At 37.6% G+C, this 18184-nt stretch overlaps 1 protein-coding gene across 1 annotated transcript in view; it reads right to left on the bottom strand.

Annotated features, from left to right (window-relative positions):
* The window catches only part of DNAH5 (dynein axonemal heavy chain 5), a 128024-nt gene that overhangs the window by 27666 nt on the left and 82174 nt on the right, over nucleotides 1-18184 (bottom strand). The window contains 10 exon segments of the mRNA XM_040548704.1: nucleotides 754-889; nucleotides 1491-1628; nucleotides 2529-2708; nucleotides 4180-4383; nucleotides 8903-9079; nucleotides 9338-9452; nucleotides 11035-11266; nucleotides 12264-12531; nucleotides 13317-13470; nucleotides 14399-14529. Of these exon segments, the coding sequence (XP_040404638.1) occupies nucleotides 754-889; nucleotides 1491-1628; nucleotides 2529-2708; nucleotides 4180-4383; nucleotides 8903-9079; nucleotides 9338-9452; nucleotides 11035-11266; nucleotides 12264-12531; nucleotides 13317-13470; nucleotides 14399-14529 (1735 nt within the window).

Raw genomic sequence — 18184 nt, 5'->3', positions numbered from 1 at the left:
TTTAAAAACATGATGAGTGTGTGGGGAAGGTATCCTGTATTTTTAGTAAGTTAATAATAGACACACACACACACACGACACACACACACACACACTGTGCCAGCAAATAATACACAACCACAACTACCTGCTTTTTGCAACATTTCAAGGCAAAGGTCAGAGAAACAACTTCAGGCCATATAAAAGGACAAGATAAATTTCATTTACTTGGTATAACTAATCAATAAATCCTTAAAATAAAGTACTTTCATTTCCAAGTGTTTATTTACACAACAAAAAATTAGTTCTAAGAAACAAAAGTTTCATGAACATTGGTAAATGCATTTAAAATTCTTGACTTCTATACTTAGAAGTCAATATGACCGAATATCAGTCTTTCTCTCTTCCACGTGTATTCTGTTATAAACGTTTTACTGGCTCTTTCTTACACGTCAACACATCACTCTTTGGACTACTGCCTACCAAGTTAAAATATCAGTGTCCCAAGCATTCAATGCATCTTATGTTAAGGTACATCTTCACTACAGCATACACAGAGTATTCTAGGGTTTTTTTAATATAAACCTCAGTCTCATTGCATATTTCACCTAGCTGTGCTTCAGCAAGAGAATTAACAATTACCTCAATTTTCGCAATGGTAAATCTGAGCTGCAAAGGAAACATTTGAAATTCCAAATGTTTTTAATTTCATTATCCATTACAATTCAAGCAGCTAATTTACTTCTAAGTTCAAAGGTGTGGACAAATGCTTACCCACTAGCCTCTTGGTCTGAATGGCAAATTCTTTACTCTGTTTAGTCCATCTCTCTTTTTCACCAGCTAGACCACTTATAAGACTCGAAGCAGTTTGCATTTTATGCCGGCAACGTTCAGCATCTTCAAGCAAAGTCTAGATAAAACCATACACCAAAATATATGGTTTACAGCCATGTATCTGATAGGACAGAAAAATCTCTATGCCTAATTAAACCAGTAGAACAAGAGTTCAAAAATATATTTTCAGTAACATATCATATTGTTGTATGGAGAAGGAGGGAAAATGGGAGGGAAGAAGGATATCACGACAAACTATCAACATCTGCCATAAATATGATTCAACCTTTTAATATTCCTGCTCTTAATTTTCATGTTGACACATATGTTAAAGGATGCATGAGATGCCTGGTACTTATTAATTCTGGGAAATTCTGCCCAGAATTTCAAATACATTATGCACTGATAACATATATTAACAAAATTTGATGTTACAGTACTAGGCACTAAAGAAATAACTCAATTAAAATATTTTTTGAGGCGGTGGGAAGGAGGAGGAGGAGAAGAAGAAAGGTGAGATCCAGAAAGGGAATATCCAAAACATCATCTCTTTTTCTCAGTCCATCAATGTTTTTTCCAAGGAATAACAAAGAATTATGAGAGGATGCATTAAGTTTTGCTCAAAGGATGGGTGGCAACCTTCTCTAACAGTCTCTTTTCAGCAAAGATACATTCACCTGTTTTTCTCTCATGGCTTTTTCATACTCTGCCTGCACAATATCTAACTCTTCTTGCTTGGCACCCAGTTCTTCCTGAGCTCTCTGCAGATCCAGCATAGCAGTGGTTAGGCGATTCTCCTGGATTGCTAAATTAGCCTGTGAAGCATACAAATAAAAAAGTGTATTTCCACATACATTTGTTATAATGTATGTCAAATAGAGTTTCATTGCACTGTATCACATAATCAAAATGTTCAGTAGAGATTTCATCTTTCATTAAAAACTTTTATTTCAATTTTACAACAAACTTTTTCTTTCAGGTAGTTAATTAGTTGGTCTTATATAAATTTGAAAAAAAAAATAGAAAAACTTCTGGGCACATTAGCCCTTTTCAGCTGGCACAAAATTAGTCTGAAATGGCCTTTAGAAAGACTAGTGCCATGAAAAGCCTGTTTTGGTTTGTTGTTTTTGTTCTGTTTTTTTTTTTCCACCACTTATTTTGCTTTGTTTAATGAAAGATACTACCTGTAATCACAAATCTTCCTTCACTCTAGATCATTCCCATAACAAATATAGACCTATTCTTTGTTCAAATCATGCTTGACCATGTTTTTCCTGACTTTCAGTCTTGCCCTTCAACAACTATTTAGGCCTGTTTTTCTCTAAATAACACTGACAAGCAGAGTCTCTGTATAGTCTTATGAACTGATATCCTGAATATTAAATCAATCAGATCTCAAGCATTTTCTTTTTTAAGGTAAAGCAATTGTAACTGTGAATTAAACTAGATGTCTGCTTCAACCCCATTCAAAAGGGGCCCAGAGGCGTAAAACTGCATAATCTTTTTAATGATCTTGACAGCCTAGAAGTGGTAGTACATTTGAAGCATATTTCATTGTAGTTATTATTTTCAATATAGTAAATTCCTACCAAGGCAGGCACCAGTTACAATAAGGCAGCTGACGTTTCCAGCAGATGAAATCCTCAATTGTACATGCGCAGGGAGGAGAAGGAGTGAAAGGTGTTTGTGTGCCTCGCGTTGATTAATAGACTTACCTTTAAGGGTAATACTTCTTTGTTGATAGAAAAAAATACAGCCATGGCTTTGGTCCATGAGCAAAGCCCAGCAACATTCCCACATACTCTCTTAGCTGTCTCAATGTTGTAATCCACCATTTCAAAATAAGGGCTCAAAAGCTCTACCACTTCTTCATTAATTGTATCCTTTGGAAATTGCTTAAAAAAAAAACAGAATGTACTATGTATGTACATAAACTATACATATATATACTTTAGCACACACAGAACACTACCAGGATCACAAATGTTATTTAAAAACCGCTAGTATTAAGTTATCTGTCTCATGTATATTTGGGATCCGTCCGAAGTCATTCTACTCTAGTCTATTTTCATACAAAATGTAAAAATGTTTGCCTTCATTTATGATCTTCTCTATCCTATCTTATCCACTAACGTTGCATAACTGGCAGTCAAGTATAAAATACCACTGAGATTCAGTTTGAAATTCCATTTACCTTAATACTGAATAAATAACAATATTCTTTAAAAAAGAGAGGGAAAAAGATCTGGTTAATGGACACACATTCTACAAGACAGTATTTTCAAAGGGTAGCCAGCTATCTTCCCCTTAAACTACCTTTAATCATTAATGCAACGTGTTTCAATTTTAACAATTTGTTTTGTGCCTCTCTTTTTTTAAACAACGCCTCTTCCATTTTCATCCCAAAAGCTCTGAAATTTCTCCCTTAAATGTTTTTTGATGGCCAAATATTCTGTATAAGTTTAGTTACCTTCAAAGGTTTATTTAAAAGGTATATCATTGATGAACTTGAAAAATAGCTGTTTCCAGAAGCACAAATAGGTTTATTTATGCACAAGCAATAAAATGTTGAAGTCCTTCAGTAAATTCATGGTACTACCAGCCATACAAAGTTGGTCGAGCTTATTATCTGTTATTTCCCACTGGACCAGAGACAGATGAAGTAAACTCAATGTGATTATAAATGCAGAAAATTATTGCTACCTAATAGGGAAGCTTTAACCAAAGTATAAACTTTAAGAGTCGTTTATATTCTTCGGTTTATGAGAACATTATTCCTCTAAATGAAGAAATCAGATTATTAAGTCCAGTGGTACAGGACATATAAACTATTCTCTAAGTAGATTAATCATAACATTACTAGCTTAAACTATGAGCTAACAGATTTATTCACTGTATACTCTTTCCATTTCTATAGACATATTATGGAGCCAAAAATCCCAAATTTCAAAAAATTCTGACTTTATATATCCTAATAATAACCCATTCTTTTGTAAACCACTACACAAGTTACAATGCTCAAAATTAAAGAAAAGTTAGAAAACATTTTGTTTCTCTTTCTTATCAGCTCTAAGCAAACAGATAAGTAATGGCTATTCAAATGCTAAAAGCTCTAAATCATTTGTCACTGAAGGTAATTTCATTGCCACACTTCGGAGAAGCTGTAACTGATTTATGACCTGACTTTGCCAGATGGATTCAAATTTATTTTATTACAACATACTTATTTTTTAAGCCCTTAACATTTCAGATCTATTGTGTGCTTGATTTGCCTTGCACATTTGTTCTCCTATGGACGCCAAAGGAAACACTTTCCCCAATTTTCTTAAATTTAAAACAGTAATGAGCAGAAGGTTATACAAGTACCTGTAGGTTCTGTAAGAAGTTTCCTGCTGTCATCAGTTTCAAAGATTCTTGCCATGATGGGGTGGTACAACATTTTTCCTGATCAATTTTTACATTGTTCAGTTTTCTCTGGAAGAGCAGTAATACACAATCCATGATACGCATAATAAGGTGAGGAGGTCGACCAAGTGTTCGGACAGTGGCAATATCTGCAGGTTTTATTGTCTACAAAATTGAAACAAACGATAAAACAATTAAACAATTATTGTTATTATTTATTAAATAAGACATAGAACAGCATTAATCCACTGGAGAATAAAAAAAATATTTTTCATGTTATTTCTGATTGAAAATAATTTTATAACCCAAAAGCATGAAGCTAGAAGGACCCTTCAGCCATATTTTGACTACAACTTCCTCGCAACTGCTACAACCACTTTTGACAAAGCAAAGACTAAGATAGCAATATCTTAAAATTTTACCTAAATTTTTATTATAAAGCAAACCTATTGAGTAGAAACACAATCTGGAATGGGAAATGCATTCTGTTGATATATGGTAACTGAAGGTGAATTAAGAGAACCAGTGAGAAGGCCTGATAGATATATAGATATGCACCTTCTGTTTTATCATGCTGGAAATGTTCCTGGTGTAGAAGCAAGCCTGGGAGAATATATATATATATATATATATATATTATAATAATGTATGAAAAACTGGGCCCTATTAAGCATGGCAAAGTAATTCTAGGGTGCAAATGTAACACTATAACTTGTAAGACTAGTGTACATCATGAATTTAAAAGGACCATCAGAAAAGACTACTGAAGATATCTCCTTAGAAATGCACCAACCTGAGCAGTTAGTGCACTGAACCACATACAGAGAAAAAAAAAAAAAAAAGCCACTCAAAAATGGTCCTTTCCAATGGGCAAAGCCACTACTACAACAGTCATAGATTCAACAGAAACTAATAGGTTATTGCAGGAGTGATATGTGAATGAGTGAATGATACTTTGCATCTAACCTAGCAAATGCCTCTCTTGGAATTGCTAAAGGAAGTTTTTAATTACTTGTGTTTATACTTTAACAATGGGATTGAAAATTATTGTAGGTTATTCTGATCACCTTCCTTTTGCTTCCCTTCAAAACAGTGCTGTTTGTTGCGTTCAGTGTGCACCTGAAAATTTAGCAGAGTTTTTCTAGATATACAACTGGAAACTTTATTCTGTGCTTATTAGTGACCATCAAGAAATTCACCCCCAGCCACTTTTGCTACCATCCAAATTGTGACAAGAGTTGCATTCTATTCTATTCTACTTTTCACTTCTAGTTGTGCATTTAACATGTCTTTTTTATTTCAAATGCAACTAAGTTTTAATGAACTTTGACAATTCTTACCCAAACTTTAAAAAAAAAAAAATGTAATCTTCATATATCATGGAATACCTTGGGTTGAAAAGGACATTTAAAGATCATCTAGTCCAACGCCCCTGCCATGAGCAAGTACATCTTTCACTAGATCAAGTTGATGAAAGCCCGGCCCAACCTGACTTTGAACATTTCAAATTATGGGGGATACACAACTTCTCTGGGCAACACGTTCCAGTGTTCACTGGTTTGGACTGGGACAGAGTAATTTTTCATAGTAGCTTGTACGGTGCTATGTTGATTTGTGATGAAAAATAATGTTGATAACACAACCAAAGTTTTAGATGTAGTTGAGCTGTGCTTACACAGAGTCAAGGTCTTGTCTGCTTCAGCCCTGCCAGCAAGGAGGCTGGGGGCACACAAGAAGCTGGGAGGGGACACAGCTGAACAGCTGGTCCCAACTGACCAGAAGATTATTCCATACCATATGGCATCATGCTCAGCAGTAAAAGCTAAGGGAAAGGGGGTCATTTGGAGTTTGTCTTCCCAAGTAATCATTGCTTGTGATGAAGCCCACCCTTCCTGGAAATGGCTAAATATCTGCCCGCCAGAAGCAAGTGAACGAATTCCTTATTTTGCTTTGCTTGTGTGCACAGCTTTTGCTTTACCTATTAAACTGTCTCAATCTCAATCCACAAGTTTTGTCACTTTTACTGTTCCACTTCTCTTCCGATCCCACTAGGGAAGTGAGTGAGCACTTGTACGGTGCTTAGTTGCCTAGAAGGGTTAAACCACAATACAATCACCCTCATCATGAAGAATTTCTTTCTTATATGCAGTCTAAATCTACCCTCTTTCAGTTTAAAACTAATGCCCCTTGCCCTGTCACTACAGGCCCTGGTAAAAAGTCCTCCATCTTTCTTTTAAGACCTCTATATACTGAAAGGCCGAAATAAGGTCTGCCCTGGAGACTTCCCTTTTCCAGGCTTAACAAGCCCAATTCTCTCAACTTTTCTTCACAGTAGTGGGCTCCAGTCTTCTGATCATTTTCATGGCCCTCCTCTGAACCCACTTGATCAGCTCGGTATCTTTTTTGTACTGGCAACCCCAGAGCTAGATACAGCACTCCAGGTGGGGTCTCATGAGGGCAGAGTAGATAGGGAGAACCACCTCCCTTGATCTCTTGGCCATGATTCTTTTTATGCAGCCCAGGATACAATAGGTTTTCTGGGCTGCAAGTGCACATAGCCGACTCGTGTCCAATTCTTCATCCACCAGCAGCCCCAAGTCCTTCCTTGTAGGGCTGCTCTCAATCAATTCAGCATCCAATCTGTACTGATATAGGAGCTTGTCCCGACCCTGTCAAGGTCTCTCTAGATTGCATCCCCTCACATTAGTGTACCAACTGCACCACTCAGCTTGCTGTCATCTGAAATCTTGCTGAGGATGCGCTCAAACCCACTATCTACATCATTAATGAAAACATGAAACAGCACTGATATATGTTTAAAAAAAGCTTGTAAACTGTTCTGTACCTAACAGTTTCTCAATGTAGCATTGACAGTCCTAAAATATGTAAAAATTGAATGGAATAACCAACTATGGATTTATCATCTGGGAAATGGCCTTTATATTTAATTGTATATTTTAGTAGACATTTGTCTACTTTGCAAACAGAATTCCATTAAAGGAATCCCTCGTGGGAAGTTTATAAATCCATAATCATTGTGAATTCATTCCATGAAAGATGCAGCCCTATACAGACTTGTACAAAGAATTTGCTTAAATGAGTTTCTGAATGAATGAATGCATTCTGAGAATACAGATATGTACGCTGAACAGCTGAATTTTATGTGAGTTTTCCTTCCTCTTTTAGGCACGCGTAAAGCAGTTTATTATAGCAAATGCAAAATGAAAGAAAATCTGGAGATAGAGTAAGCCCAGTTAGCTTTCTCCTTTGTGAAGTCTCAAAATAGTGATAGTACAGCTTTTCCTTAAAAACAGATTTTCATTTATTAGAATACAAGATTTCAAGAACAGCAGTATTGTTTTGGTTTGGTATCTTTGGCCAAAAGCAGAATGTAAGCTGCAATAAGACACAGGATAGAAGACAGGTCACCAGTGTTCTTTTCATACCTCAGATACTGCCCAGTTAGCACTGTTTGCTTATACACTTGTCAGAATAGTCACACACCTCTACATTTTTGCTGTTTCCTTTTCTGTTTGTTTGTATGTTGTTCATTTGTTGTTGTTGGGTTTTTTTTACCTTCTCCTGTAGCTGAGTATCAGAATCTTATGATTTTTATTCCTTATTCCACTCTCGTCAGCTGTCATATCATCAACTTTCATTTAGACATTTCAATTCTGCCTTTTCAGAATCAAGGCAGTCAGGAAGTGTTAAGCATCTCCCCCTCAAAGTGAAGTTCTACATTCATAACATCCTTGAAAACTTATGCATACTACATTTTCAAGACTTTGATTTGAGGAAGCATCAGAATGGTCCTTAACCATCACCACTGTCAGCAGACTCTCAAAGGAAAACCTTCCAGTAAATCTACATAACGATCATCAAGATTTAGCCATCCTTCATGGTTTTTGTTCATTTTTTTCTGTTTCTTGAGACACCAGCACCTCACCAACCCAGATCCCACTTATTTACTTCAGATCCCACTATTGCTATTCACAACATAAATGCCTTAAGGCACATTCTCGTACACATTCAGATGAAAAGATATTAAAAATACCATGCGAGATCAACAAAAAATAGTATTTGTTTCATCACTAATGATGAAACATAAGCAGAGCATTATAATTCTATTAAAAAAGCTTCACAAAAAGAGTGGGTTGAAAGACTTGAAGTCCCATGGTGATTGCTAGAAATCTGAGTGATTTAACATCTCAAAGGACAGAAGAAACTTTTCTGACGAAGGCAGAAAGGAGAGAATCACCAAACTCATTCAACATGAATTCATTGGCGAAAACTTAAAAACAAAACATGAGGTTTAGATTTGAATGTAATTATAACTGTTTTTACAGGAAAGGCACTCATTTCTTTGCTCATTGCACACTAGCTGTTTTATAACAGTAGCAACACTCAGTTACCAGTGTAATATCAACCTGCAGCACAACATAGATAAACTACAGTTTCAAGTGAAAGTTAAAATTTGCCCTTTGCTGAAAAACTGCCCATTTTAGATTTGATATTCAGGTGGAAAAAGACAAACAAAACAAAATCTAAACCTCAAAATATGTATATCTATCTGTACTCATCTTCTGCCAGTTACATGGCACATCTGCAATCTTACACGTGTTTTCAGAGAAGCACATCTTAGGGGAAAGAAATGTTATACTTGGTCCAACGTTTTAGCACTAACCTGTAAGGCTGCTTCTGCCTCCTCCAAAGCAGGTTTAGCAGCTTCCAACTTTTCTTCAGCAATGGCTTTGTCAACTGAGATGCTGTCTACAATAGCTTGGGCTTTATCTTTCACTTTCTGAACTTCACCCTTCACCTTCTCAGCAGCCTGTGCTTTTACAGTAACTTCCTTCAATACCTAGAATGAAAACCCACACACTAAATATTCAAGAAAATATCTAGCTGGAAGAATTTATATTTCTGTTGTAAAATTTTATCTGTTGAATTCAAGTTCCAAAAACCAGAATGTTCAAACAATCACTTTGTTGTTACTGTTATGTTTCCAAGATCCTTTTTTCCTTTTTTCAACACTAAACTTCCTATTACTCAATTAATCTTTTCAAAATTTAAGAAAAAAAAAAATCTAAGCACTATACACTTCAAAGTTTGTACATACCATGTCAGCTTTTTCATTGGCAATTTGAAGTTCCTTTTCTTTTATCTCCAGCTCTTTGCTTAGAGCAGCCACTGACTCAGAGGCTTCTTTCAATTTTTCCAGTCCAGTATTCATTCTGGAGTTAAAAAGCAAAAAAAACAGGAAGTATGTAATTTCTCAATTTCCAAAATTCTCAATTCTCAACTTTCCAAATTATTCCATCAGTAGAATGAATCAGATGGATCTAATACCTAAGGATGTTTTACACACAAAATAAAACTTGTTCAGAAACTTCCACGTATGCATCTGATGTCTTCACAATCAAGAAAGTGAACCATAAATACTTGCCTAAAGAGAGCATATGACTCGAAATGTTCCACACTTTTAAATCAAAGAGTATACCTTTATTATTGCATTAAAATTGTATATGTTAGTTCCACATATGTCACTGTCCCCATTGAGTTCCCCATTGAGGACTGAGCTCTACGCAGCAGAAAGCATTTTCTGATTACTAAAATCCTAAGAAATATCTCAAATCACTATTTCTTGTTTGAAGAGGATGTTGAGGAGGTTAATAAAATCAAAATATCAAAATCAAGAACAACCAAGAGAGATTAACAGGAAAACAGCACTGAGATAACACTTTTATGATTGAGCATTAAATTGGCCCTTCAACAGCACTTTTTTGTTTATCAAAATGTAATTCCTCATAACAAAGACTTAAGTTTAAGTGAGCTGTAGACTAGGAAAATATACATTTGGCATAGGAGGGACAGAAAACTACAGAGGCTGCAACTGCAAAGGCTAAGCAGGACTGGAAAAGGTAAATCAAAATACAGAACAGATAAAGAGTAACACCTGCTAAAGTCCTTGAGATTCTGCAATTAAGGTGAAATAGCACAAATTTCTATTCACGAATTCATCTAGTACATTTGAAGCTCAGAAAGTACAACACTGGACCATCCCCCTGTTTTACAAGTCTTCACGCACACCATAACAACATATTTCTAATTCATTTTGGCTTTCAAGTTAAAGAATGTTTCAAAGTGAAATAAATTAGTTTGAGACTTTCTTAAAGGCTTCCAGCTCTCTGTGCCAGTTTTTCAAAATCAAGGAAATAAGTTTTCTTAAGGGTGATGCCAACTGATACACTAACTGCTAATTTTACATTCTAGTTGACTATTATTTCTGACGTGAAGTTAAAATCTGCAAACAGACTGCACTAGTTTAATAAAGTATCTGAAAAGAGTAATATACAAAACGCTTAATAAGCCAGAAGTAAAAGGTTCAACAGCCTAAATTATACCATGTAATGACAAACCAAAATACCAATGATCTTTTTTACATGTTCATATCAGATCAATACAATTGTTTAGCAAGAAAACAAAAGTTGCTCTTGGGTAAATCAAACGTTATTTTGAATATATTGTTAAATAGCATGTAGCTGTTTTCCTTTATTCATTAAAATTGCATGGTAATGGTTTATATTAAATTATTTCCACCACCTTGCTCTTTAACACATCACTACCTTTTAGTCTTTAACTTACATATGAAAAGCAAATCTAACATTTGTTCAATTACACCTTTACCAATTTTAGGAAACCCCAAAGAAAACTTCTGCTACGCAGAGATAAGCCATACATTGAAATAAGTACAACCGAAAATACCTAGCTGAGAAAGAAAACTACAAAAAGACAATAGTAAACTGAGCACTATACCTGTTTGCTAATGTCTGCACTTCTGCATGCTTTTCTTTGTATGTAGTTTTATATCCCTGAATAAAAGAGAGGTAGGATTTGGGAGTCACATGTGTAGGACGTCTGTATCTTTGAAAGTAATCAGAACACTTCTCTGCCACTCCATCCTGGAATGAACCCATACACTGCACAATTTCCCTCTTTGTCTCAGCAGTGCAGTCCATAGCATATGAGGACAGGAAATGTTCAGATACTTAAGAAAACAAGAACAACATTCAAATAAGTAAGTGTTCAGGAAAGACTCTTAGCTTACAAACAAATCAACATGCATCACCATTATGTATACATGGCTATGTATACATGTATATATATATGACTGCGTCTCATGACAAAGAGAAGTATTTCACCTAATTTATATCATCTGCTCAGAGCAATTGATCTTTCCACCACTTACTCATATATATTTGGCTCAGTATGTGTCTAAACTTTAAATTGCATTATATATCTAACAGTTCACAAAGCCGTATTCTGTCTTTTAAAGGATGGTATAGATTACACCAGGCAATAGCTGCAGAAAGGAGAACACCTCTGGAAGAAAACTCTTTATGCAAATGTTATTGGCAATCTGAGATTCATCCTATCATTGTCTTCTATAAATTTAGAATGTAAAGACTAATTATCAACTTACTGACAGCTGTGACATGGGAGTTGCTTTCACATTGCATCAACAAGATACTGTGTCAGATCTCACCCAGCTTCTGAAACCCTGGTCTTCTTCATTCTGCACTAGCAGATTCTTAAATTATTCCATACTCTCAGTAAAAAAATTATAGCCAACAATCTGGTATCTTTTCTCCTCCCAAGTGTGCAACTACTTTTTCTCCCTGAACCTGTTCAACTGCTAGATATCAAGGATTACATAACCACAGACTCCTCCTCTACACCTGATCATAAGCATAGTTACTAAGTCACTTTCTTTAGTGGTATCTTGCTTTCTTTATTAATGCTTTAAGCCTTCTTTAAGGGAAACTTTTCTTCTAACGGTATTCAAAGCCCTTCCTTTGTTACAAACATTTCAACAGCAAGGAGAAAACATGTCCATCAAATTTTTGAACCAAGCAAGTTTCTTCTGCCAGTGTGCTGGCAAAACAAGCTTTGCTTGCATTCAAAGCTATTAAAACAATTTCACGGTCACCAGTCATGAAATAAGTCATGAATTAAGTATCTCTGAAGACAAAACCTACACCTACCTGCCACTAAAGCATCCTTAGGCCAGCGGCTGAACCAATCTATAGTGCATCCAGAAATGAGAGCAGGGAACTTCAGCGCCCTGTTTCGAAACTTTTCACCTACTGGTGAAAAGCAAAGAACCACATGGAGGTTCTGACGGACTCTGGTCATGAAGTAATCATACAGAACTTCACTGGTTGGAGGTCTACGTGGATGTTCCTTTTTCAAGGCAGGTATGAGGTCACTAATGATCTCATCTATTTCATCACGTGCAAATAAGTTTGACACCTTTGAGAAAAAAAGAAGTTGGTGGGTTTTTTTTTCCATGTTTTAGGAAATGATCCCATATAGAATATATAAACAAGACTGACTTAATGCATAGTTTTTCACGAAAGAATACTCATTTCAGATACAGAAGTTATTAGGACCCAAACCACTCCTTTAAACCAGAACTTTTTCTGAAGTGACTCCATTATACACACTGAAATCTAACCTGCTGTAAAAGTAAAATCCATTCTCCCATGTGAAAAACAGAGCATTCTTGTCCAATGACATTTGCTTACTTCTCTTAATATTCTACTAAGTAGTAGAGATGACATGAAAAAGACACACATCTTCAAAAAAAAAGAAAATTTTAAAAAATCGAAAAAGACGAAAAACAAAAGCTATCCCATCCATTCTGAACACAATTTTACCATACAAAATCTAATGTATATTTTTAATCTAACATATAATTTTGTTCAACTTCAGTGATGTTCCTTAAGTCTCATTTTTTTTCCAAGCTATTATCATGTTCCTGACAGATTATCAATACACTTAGAAGGAACTGACTTAGACAATTTCTCTGTATGGAAAGATGATGCTCATTCTAAATTTTACCATAGTTTTGTCTCACTCTGTAACCTAATACAAAGGTTTATTTCAATTTTAATAATATTGCAATGATAATAAGCACTCGAGTGTTATTTTGTGAAAGTGTGCCCCAGACATATAAAAGAATATTAAGATAAATTCAGTTATTGCTTCAGATATTGTTTTAAAGCAAAAAAAAATATCATCAGAAAGCATCCTACCTCCCCTGATGATAAAACATTGTTCAGGTATTCCAAGAAAGACTCATCTTTGACCTCATTGTCTGTAAAAAGAAAACATACACCTCTCCCTTGCAGTCCTGATGTTCTGTACAAGAGTTTCAGATCTTCCATCAAGTTTGAAGTGTTGTACGATCTACAGGAAAACAGTCCTATTAATGTTTAATCCTTTTTAAAAGGGCATCTAGTTAAAAAAAAAAAAAAAAAAAAAAAAAAACCAACAACTAGCAAACTTGAGTAAGAAATAACGTCTTGGAACTTACGGCAAAAATGTGCCAACTGTCCAAGAACTTTGATTTAGATTAGCTGGAAATACATTGCTCATTTCAAATTTTCCCATTAAATAGCTAATCCATTCTTCTCTTTCCAGACCTCTTTTTCACGCAGCAGAAAAGAATTCAAAACATTTACCTTCTCTACAATGACATCATCATATTTGAGTGCTGAAAATATTCCCTGATCATTGAGATGTCCTGTAGACACTTTGGGAGGCACTCATATTCTCACAGAAAGATTTATAATTATTTTTAATTTATTCTGTGAGTTATTCCAAAAAAAAAAAAAAAAAGGACTGAATACTATAAAATAAGGTAATATACACCTGGAAAAAACTGTCGAAATACTGGCATATATCAAACATCATATTTACCAAATTAACAGGCAGTGGGTAAGTATTCCATCTCCTCACACAAGGCATTACTTCAAATATTGCAAGATAAACTCAGAAAGCATTATGGATAGATACCACCTACAAACATGTTTAGTTCAATGCAGTGCACTGTATAAAGACAGAGGGTAATAATAACTTTATACTGCCAATATTCCTTCCCACTCAGTGAAAAGTATGAAAAAAATTACTATTTCAAAGAAGATAAAAGCTTAGACTCACTGTATAAAATCAAGTAAAATCCTTTCACACCATCTAAATTTTCATATTTTATACTCGAGGCAACAGTGCTCAGTCTACATTGCACTTGTTCTTTCTCTCACTGCAGAGACTGGGAGCCTAATTTATTTAAAGGAAGGCAAAGTATTTATTTTCTTAAATTTTAGTTCACGCTCACCGTGTTAACGTGATCTGCAATGTATCATAGCCAGCTATGAACGATGCCAGTCTTGTCAAGCTCTGCTTTCCTGAGCCACCAACTCCAACTAAAAGAGCATTTCCACGAGGAGTACGAATCACCCGAGAAATCTGTAGATTAAAGCCATCTATTGCTAAAATGTTTAACAGTTACATACCAAAACAAAATCCAGTGCTACTGCAGTAATAAAATTATGTTAGAAATGCAGAACAAACTGAAATTTTAAGTTTTAATTCAAGGATTCTATATTATTAATAATTATATCCTATGGGCATTTGTACTTTGCAGTATTTTCTGTAAACCTTCCAATAGCAACCACTCGATCCCACCACTACAAACTTTCAATTATCAATAGAACTGCATCTCACACTTCCACAAAGCATAAGCAAATCTCAGTAGTGATATGCCCTCATAGCATTTAAGATTATTTAAATTGGGAAACAAATTATAATTTCCACAGTACTATGGTCTCTGGACAACTTTAGTAAGACTCATCTCTCTAGGTTCCTTCATTGTGACCAGAAAGACAAGTTGTCCCAGGACTATTAAATTCAGGAACAACAGTCCCCCACAGTAGGTAAAAATTGTATATTTATAATCAAACTTCTTAAGCTTCTAGTTTACTTGATTATACAAATGCACAATACCAGTATGAATATTTGTTCTCTGTGAAGCATCGCCCATATAGGTCCCCCTCTCTTTCCCGTTCGTTATTTCTCTTTCAAGTGAAAGATAGTAGTTACTTACTACTCCCCACTTCAGTTCATCACAGTGCACTGTAAATAAACAGACCCTTTGGAATTCAAAGCAAGCACATTTTCAGCACTGTGAACTCCATGCAGAACTTGTTCCACTGTCCACTGCCAAAAAAACAGTACCAAGAAATCTGGAAACAGGTAGATCATAGAATCATGGAATATCCCGAGTTGGAAGGGACCCATAAGGATCATCAAGTCCAACTCCTGGCACCACACAGGTCTGCCCAAAAGTTTAGACCATGTGACTAAGTGCACAGTCCAATCTCTTCTTAAATTCAGACAGGCTTGGTGCAGTGACTACTTCCCTGGGAAGCCTGTTCCAGTGTGCAAACCACCCTTTCGGTGAAGAACCTCTTCCTGATGTCTAGCCTAAACTTCCTGTGCCTCAGCTTGACACCGTTCCCATGGGTCCTGTCACTGGTGATAACGGAGAATAGGTCACCTGCCTCTCCACTCCCCTCGCGAGGAAGTTGTAGACTGCGATGAGGTCCCCCCTCAGCCTCCTCTTCTCCAGGCTGAACGGGCCAAGTGACCTTAGCTGCTCCTCATGTGTCTTCCCCTCTAGGCCCTTCACCATCTTCGTCGCCCTCCTCTGGACACTCTCCAACAGTTTAATGTCCTTTTTGTACTGTGGTGCCCAGAACTGCACACAGTACTCGAGGTGAGGCCGCACCAGTGCAGAGTAGAGCAGGACAATCACTTCCCTCGACCGACTAGCAATGCCGTGCTTGATGCATCCCAGGATACGGTTGGCCCTCCTGGCTGCCAGGGCACACTGCTGGCTCATATTCAACTTGCTGTCAACCACAACCCCCAGATCCCTCTCTGCGGGGCTGCTCTCCAGCATCTCGTCGCCCAGTCTGTACGTATAGCCAGGGTTTGCCCCATCCCAGGTGCAGGACCCGGCACTTGCTTTTGTTAAACTTCATGTGGTTGGTGATCGCCCAGCTCACCAATCTGTCCAGGTCTTTCTGCAAGGCCTTTCCACCCTCATCCGAGTCCACACCTCCTCCAAGTTTGGTGTCGCTGGCAAATTTGCTCAAAACACCTTCTATTCCTACATCCAAATCATTTATAAAAACATTGAAGAGGACTGGCCCTAAAATGGAGCCTTGAGGGACCCCACTAGTGACTGTCCGCCAGCCAGATGTGGCCCCATTTACCACAACCCTTTGAGCCCTGCCCGTCAGCCAATTGCTCACCCATCGCATGATGTTTTTGTTTAGCTGTATGCTGGACATTTTGTCCAGTAGGATCCTATGGGAAACCGTGTCAAAGCTTTGCTGAAGTCCAAAAAGATCACATCAGCTGGTTTCCCTTGATCGACTAGATGGGTGATATTATCATAAAAAGAAATCAAACTTGTTAGGCAGGACCTACCTCTCATGAACGCATGTTGGCTGGGACCAATGACTGCATTGTCCCCCAGGTGCGCTTCAGTAACTTCAAGGATCATCCTCTCCATAATTTTACCAGGTACTGACGTGAGACTGACAGGCCTGTAATTGCTAGGGTCTTCTTTCTTACCCTTCTTGAAAACTGGCACATTTGCAGCTTCCAGTCCAATGGGACCTCTCCAGATTCCCAAGATCATTGAAAATAATTGAGAGAGGTCCCGCAATGACGTCAGCCAGCTCTTTAAGCACCCTGGGATGAATTCCATCCGGACCCATGGACTTGTATGGATCCAGGTGGAGCAGCAAATCCCGCACATGTTCAGGGTCACTTGGGAGTTTGTCATTCCCACTGTCATGGTCCTCCAGCTCAGGGTACCCTGGGTCCTGAAGCCCATCATCAGTGTTGAAGACAGAGGCGAAGAAGGCATTAAACGTCTCTGCTTTGCCTATGTCATTGTGAGGAGACCCTCCCCATCTAGTAGCGGACCTATGTTTTCTTTGATTCTCCTTTTTCTGTTCACATATCTAAAACAAACTTTTTTATTGTCTCCCACAGACATGGCCAGCTTCAACTCTAGTTGGGCTTTGGCCACACGAATTTTCTCCCTACAAACACAAACGGCATCCCTGTATTCCTTCCTCATCGCCTGACCCTCCTTCCAGCAGCCGTACACTTCCTTTTTTCAGCTAAGCTCCAGTAGAAGATCCCTGGTCAGCCAGGCCGGCCTTCTGCCCCGCTTGCCTGACTTCCGATATTTTGGAATCGCCTGATCTTGTGCTTTTAGGAGGCAGTGCTTAAAGATTGACCAGCACTGATGGACGCCAATGCCTTCAAAAGCAGTTTCCCAGGGGACCTTGCTGACTAGTTCCCTGAGCAGCCTGAAGTCTGCTTTCCCCATATCCAGGGCTGAAGTTTTGGCGACAGTTTTCCTTCTGTCACCATAAACCCTAAACTCAACCACTTCATGGTCACTATGACTGAGACAGACGCCAATTGCCACGTCTCCCACAAGACCCTCTCTGTTCTCCAGCAACAGATCTAGGAGGGCACCTTTCCTAGTTGGCTCTCTTAGCACCTGCACCAAGAAGTTATCACCTAGGTGCTTTATGAACCTCCTGGACTTGCTCGTGTCAGCCGTGTGGTGATCCCAGTTGACATCTGGCAAGTTGAAATCCCCAATAAGGACAAGTGGAGTTGATCTCGAGGCATCTCTTAGTTCTGCAAAGAATAATTCATCGGCGTTGTCGTCCTGGCCAGGTGGTCTCTAATAGACTCCCACAACAAAATCCCCTTTATTTGTTCGTCCCTTAATCCTTACCCAGAGGCTCTCAACTTTGCAATCACCAACTTGAAGTTCCACAGAGTCCAGCCCATGCTTCACATACATTGCCACCCCGCCACCTCGCCTACCCTGACTGTCCCTCTTGAAGAGCCTGTAACCATCTATTGCAACACACCAGCCACAGGACTCATCCCACCAGGTTTTGCTTATGCCGATGATGTCGTAGCTGCGGGACTGGGCCAAGACTTTTAGCTCATCCATTTTATTCCTCATACTGCATGCGTTTGTGTAGAAGCACTTCAAATGTGCCTCCCTACACACAGCACC

Source organism: Cygnus olor, chromosome 2 (assembly GCF_009769625.2).
Source record: "Cygnus olor isolate bCygOlo1 chromosome 2, bCygOlo1.pri.v2, whole genome shotgun sequence".
Taxonomy (NCBI): Eukaryota; Metazoa; Chordata; class Aves; order Anseriformes; family Anatidae; genus Cygnus; species Cygnus olor.
The sequence above is the reverse complement of the archived record's forward strand: the minus strand, read 5'-3'. Positions and strand labels throughout refer to the sequence as shown.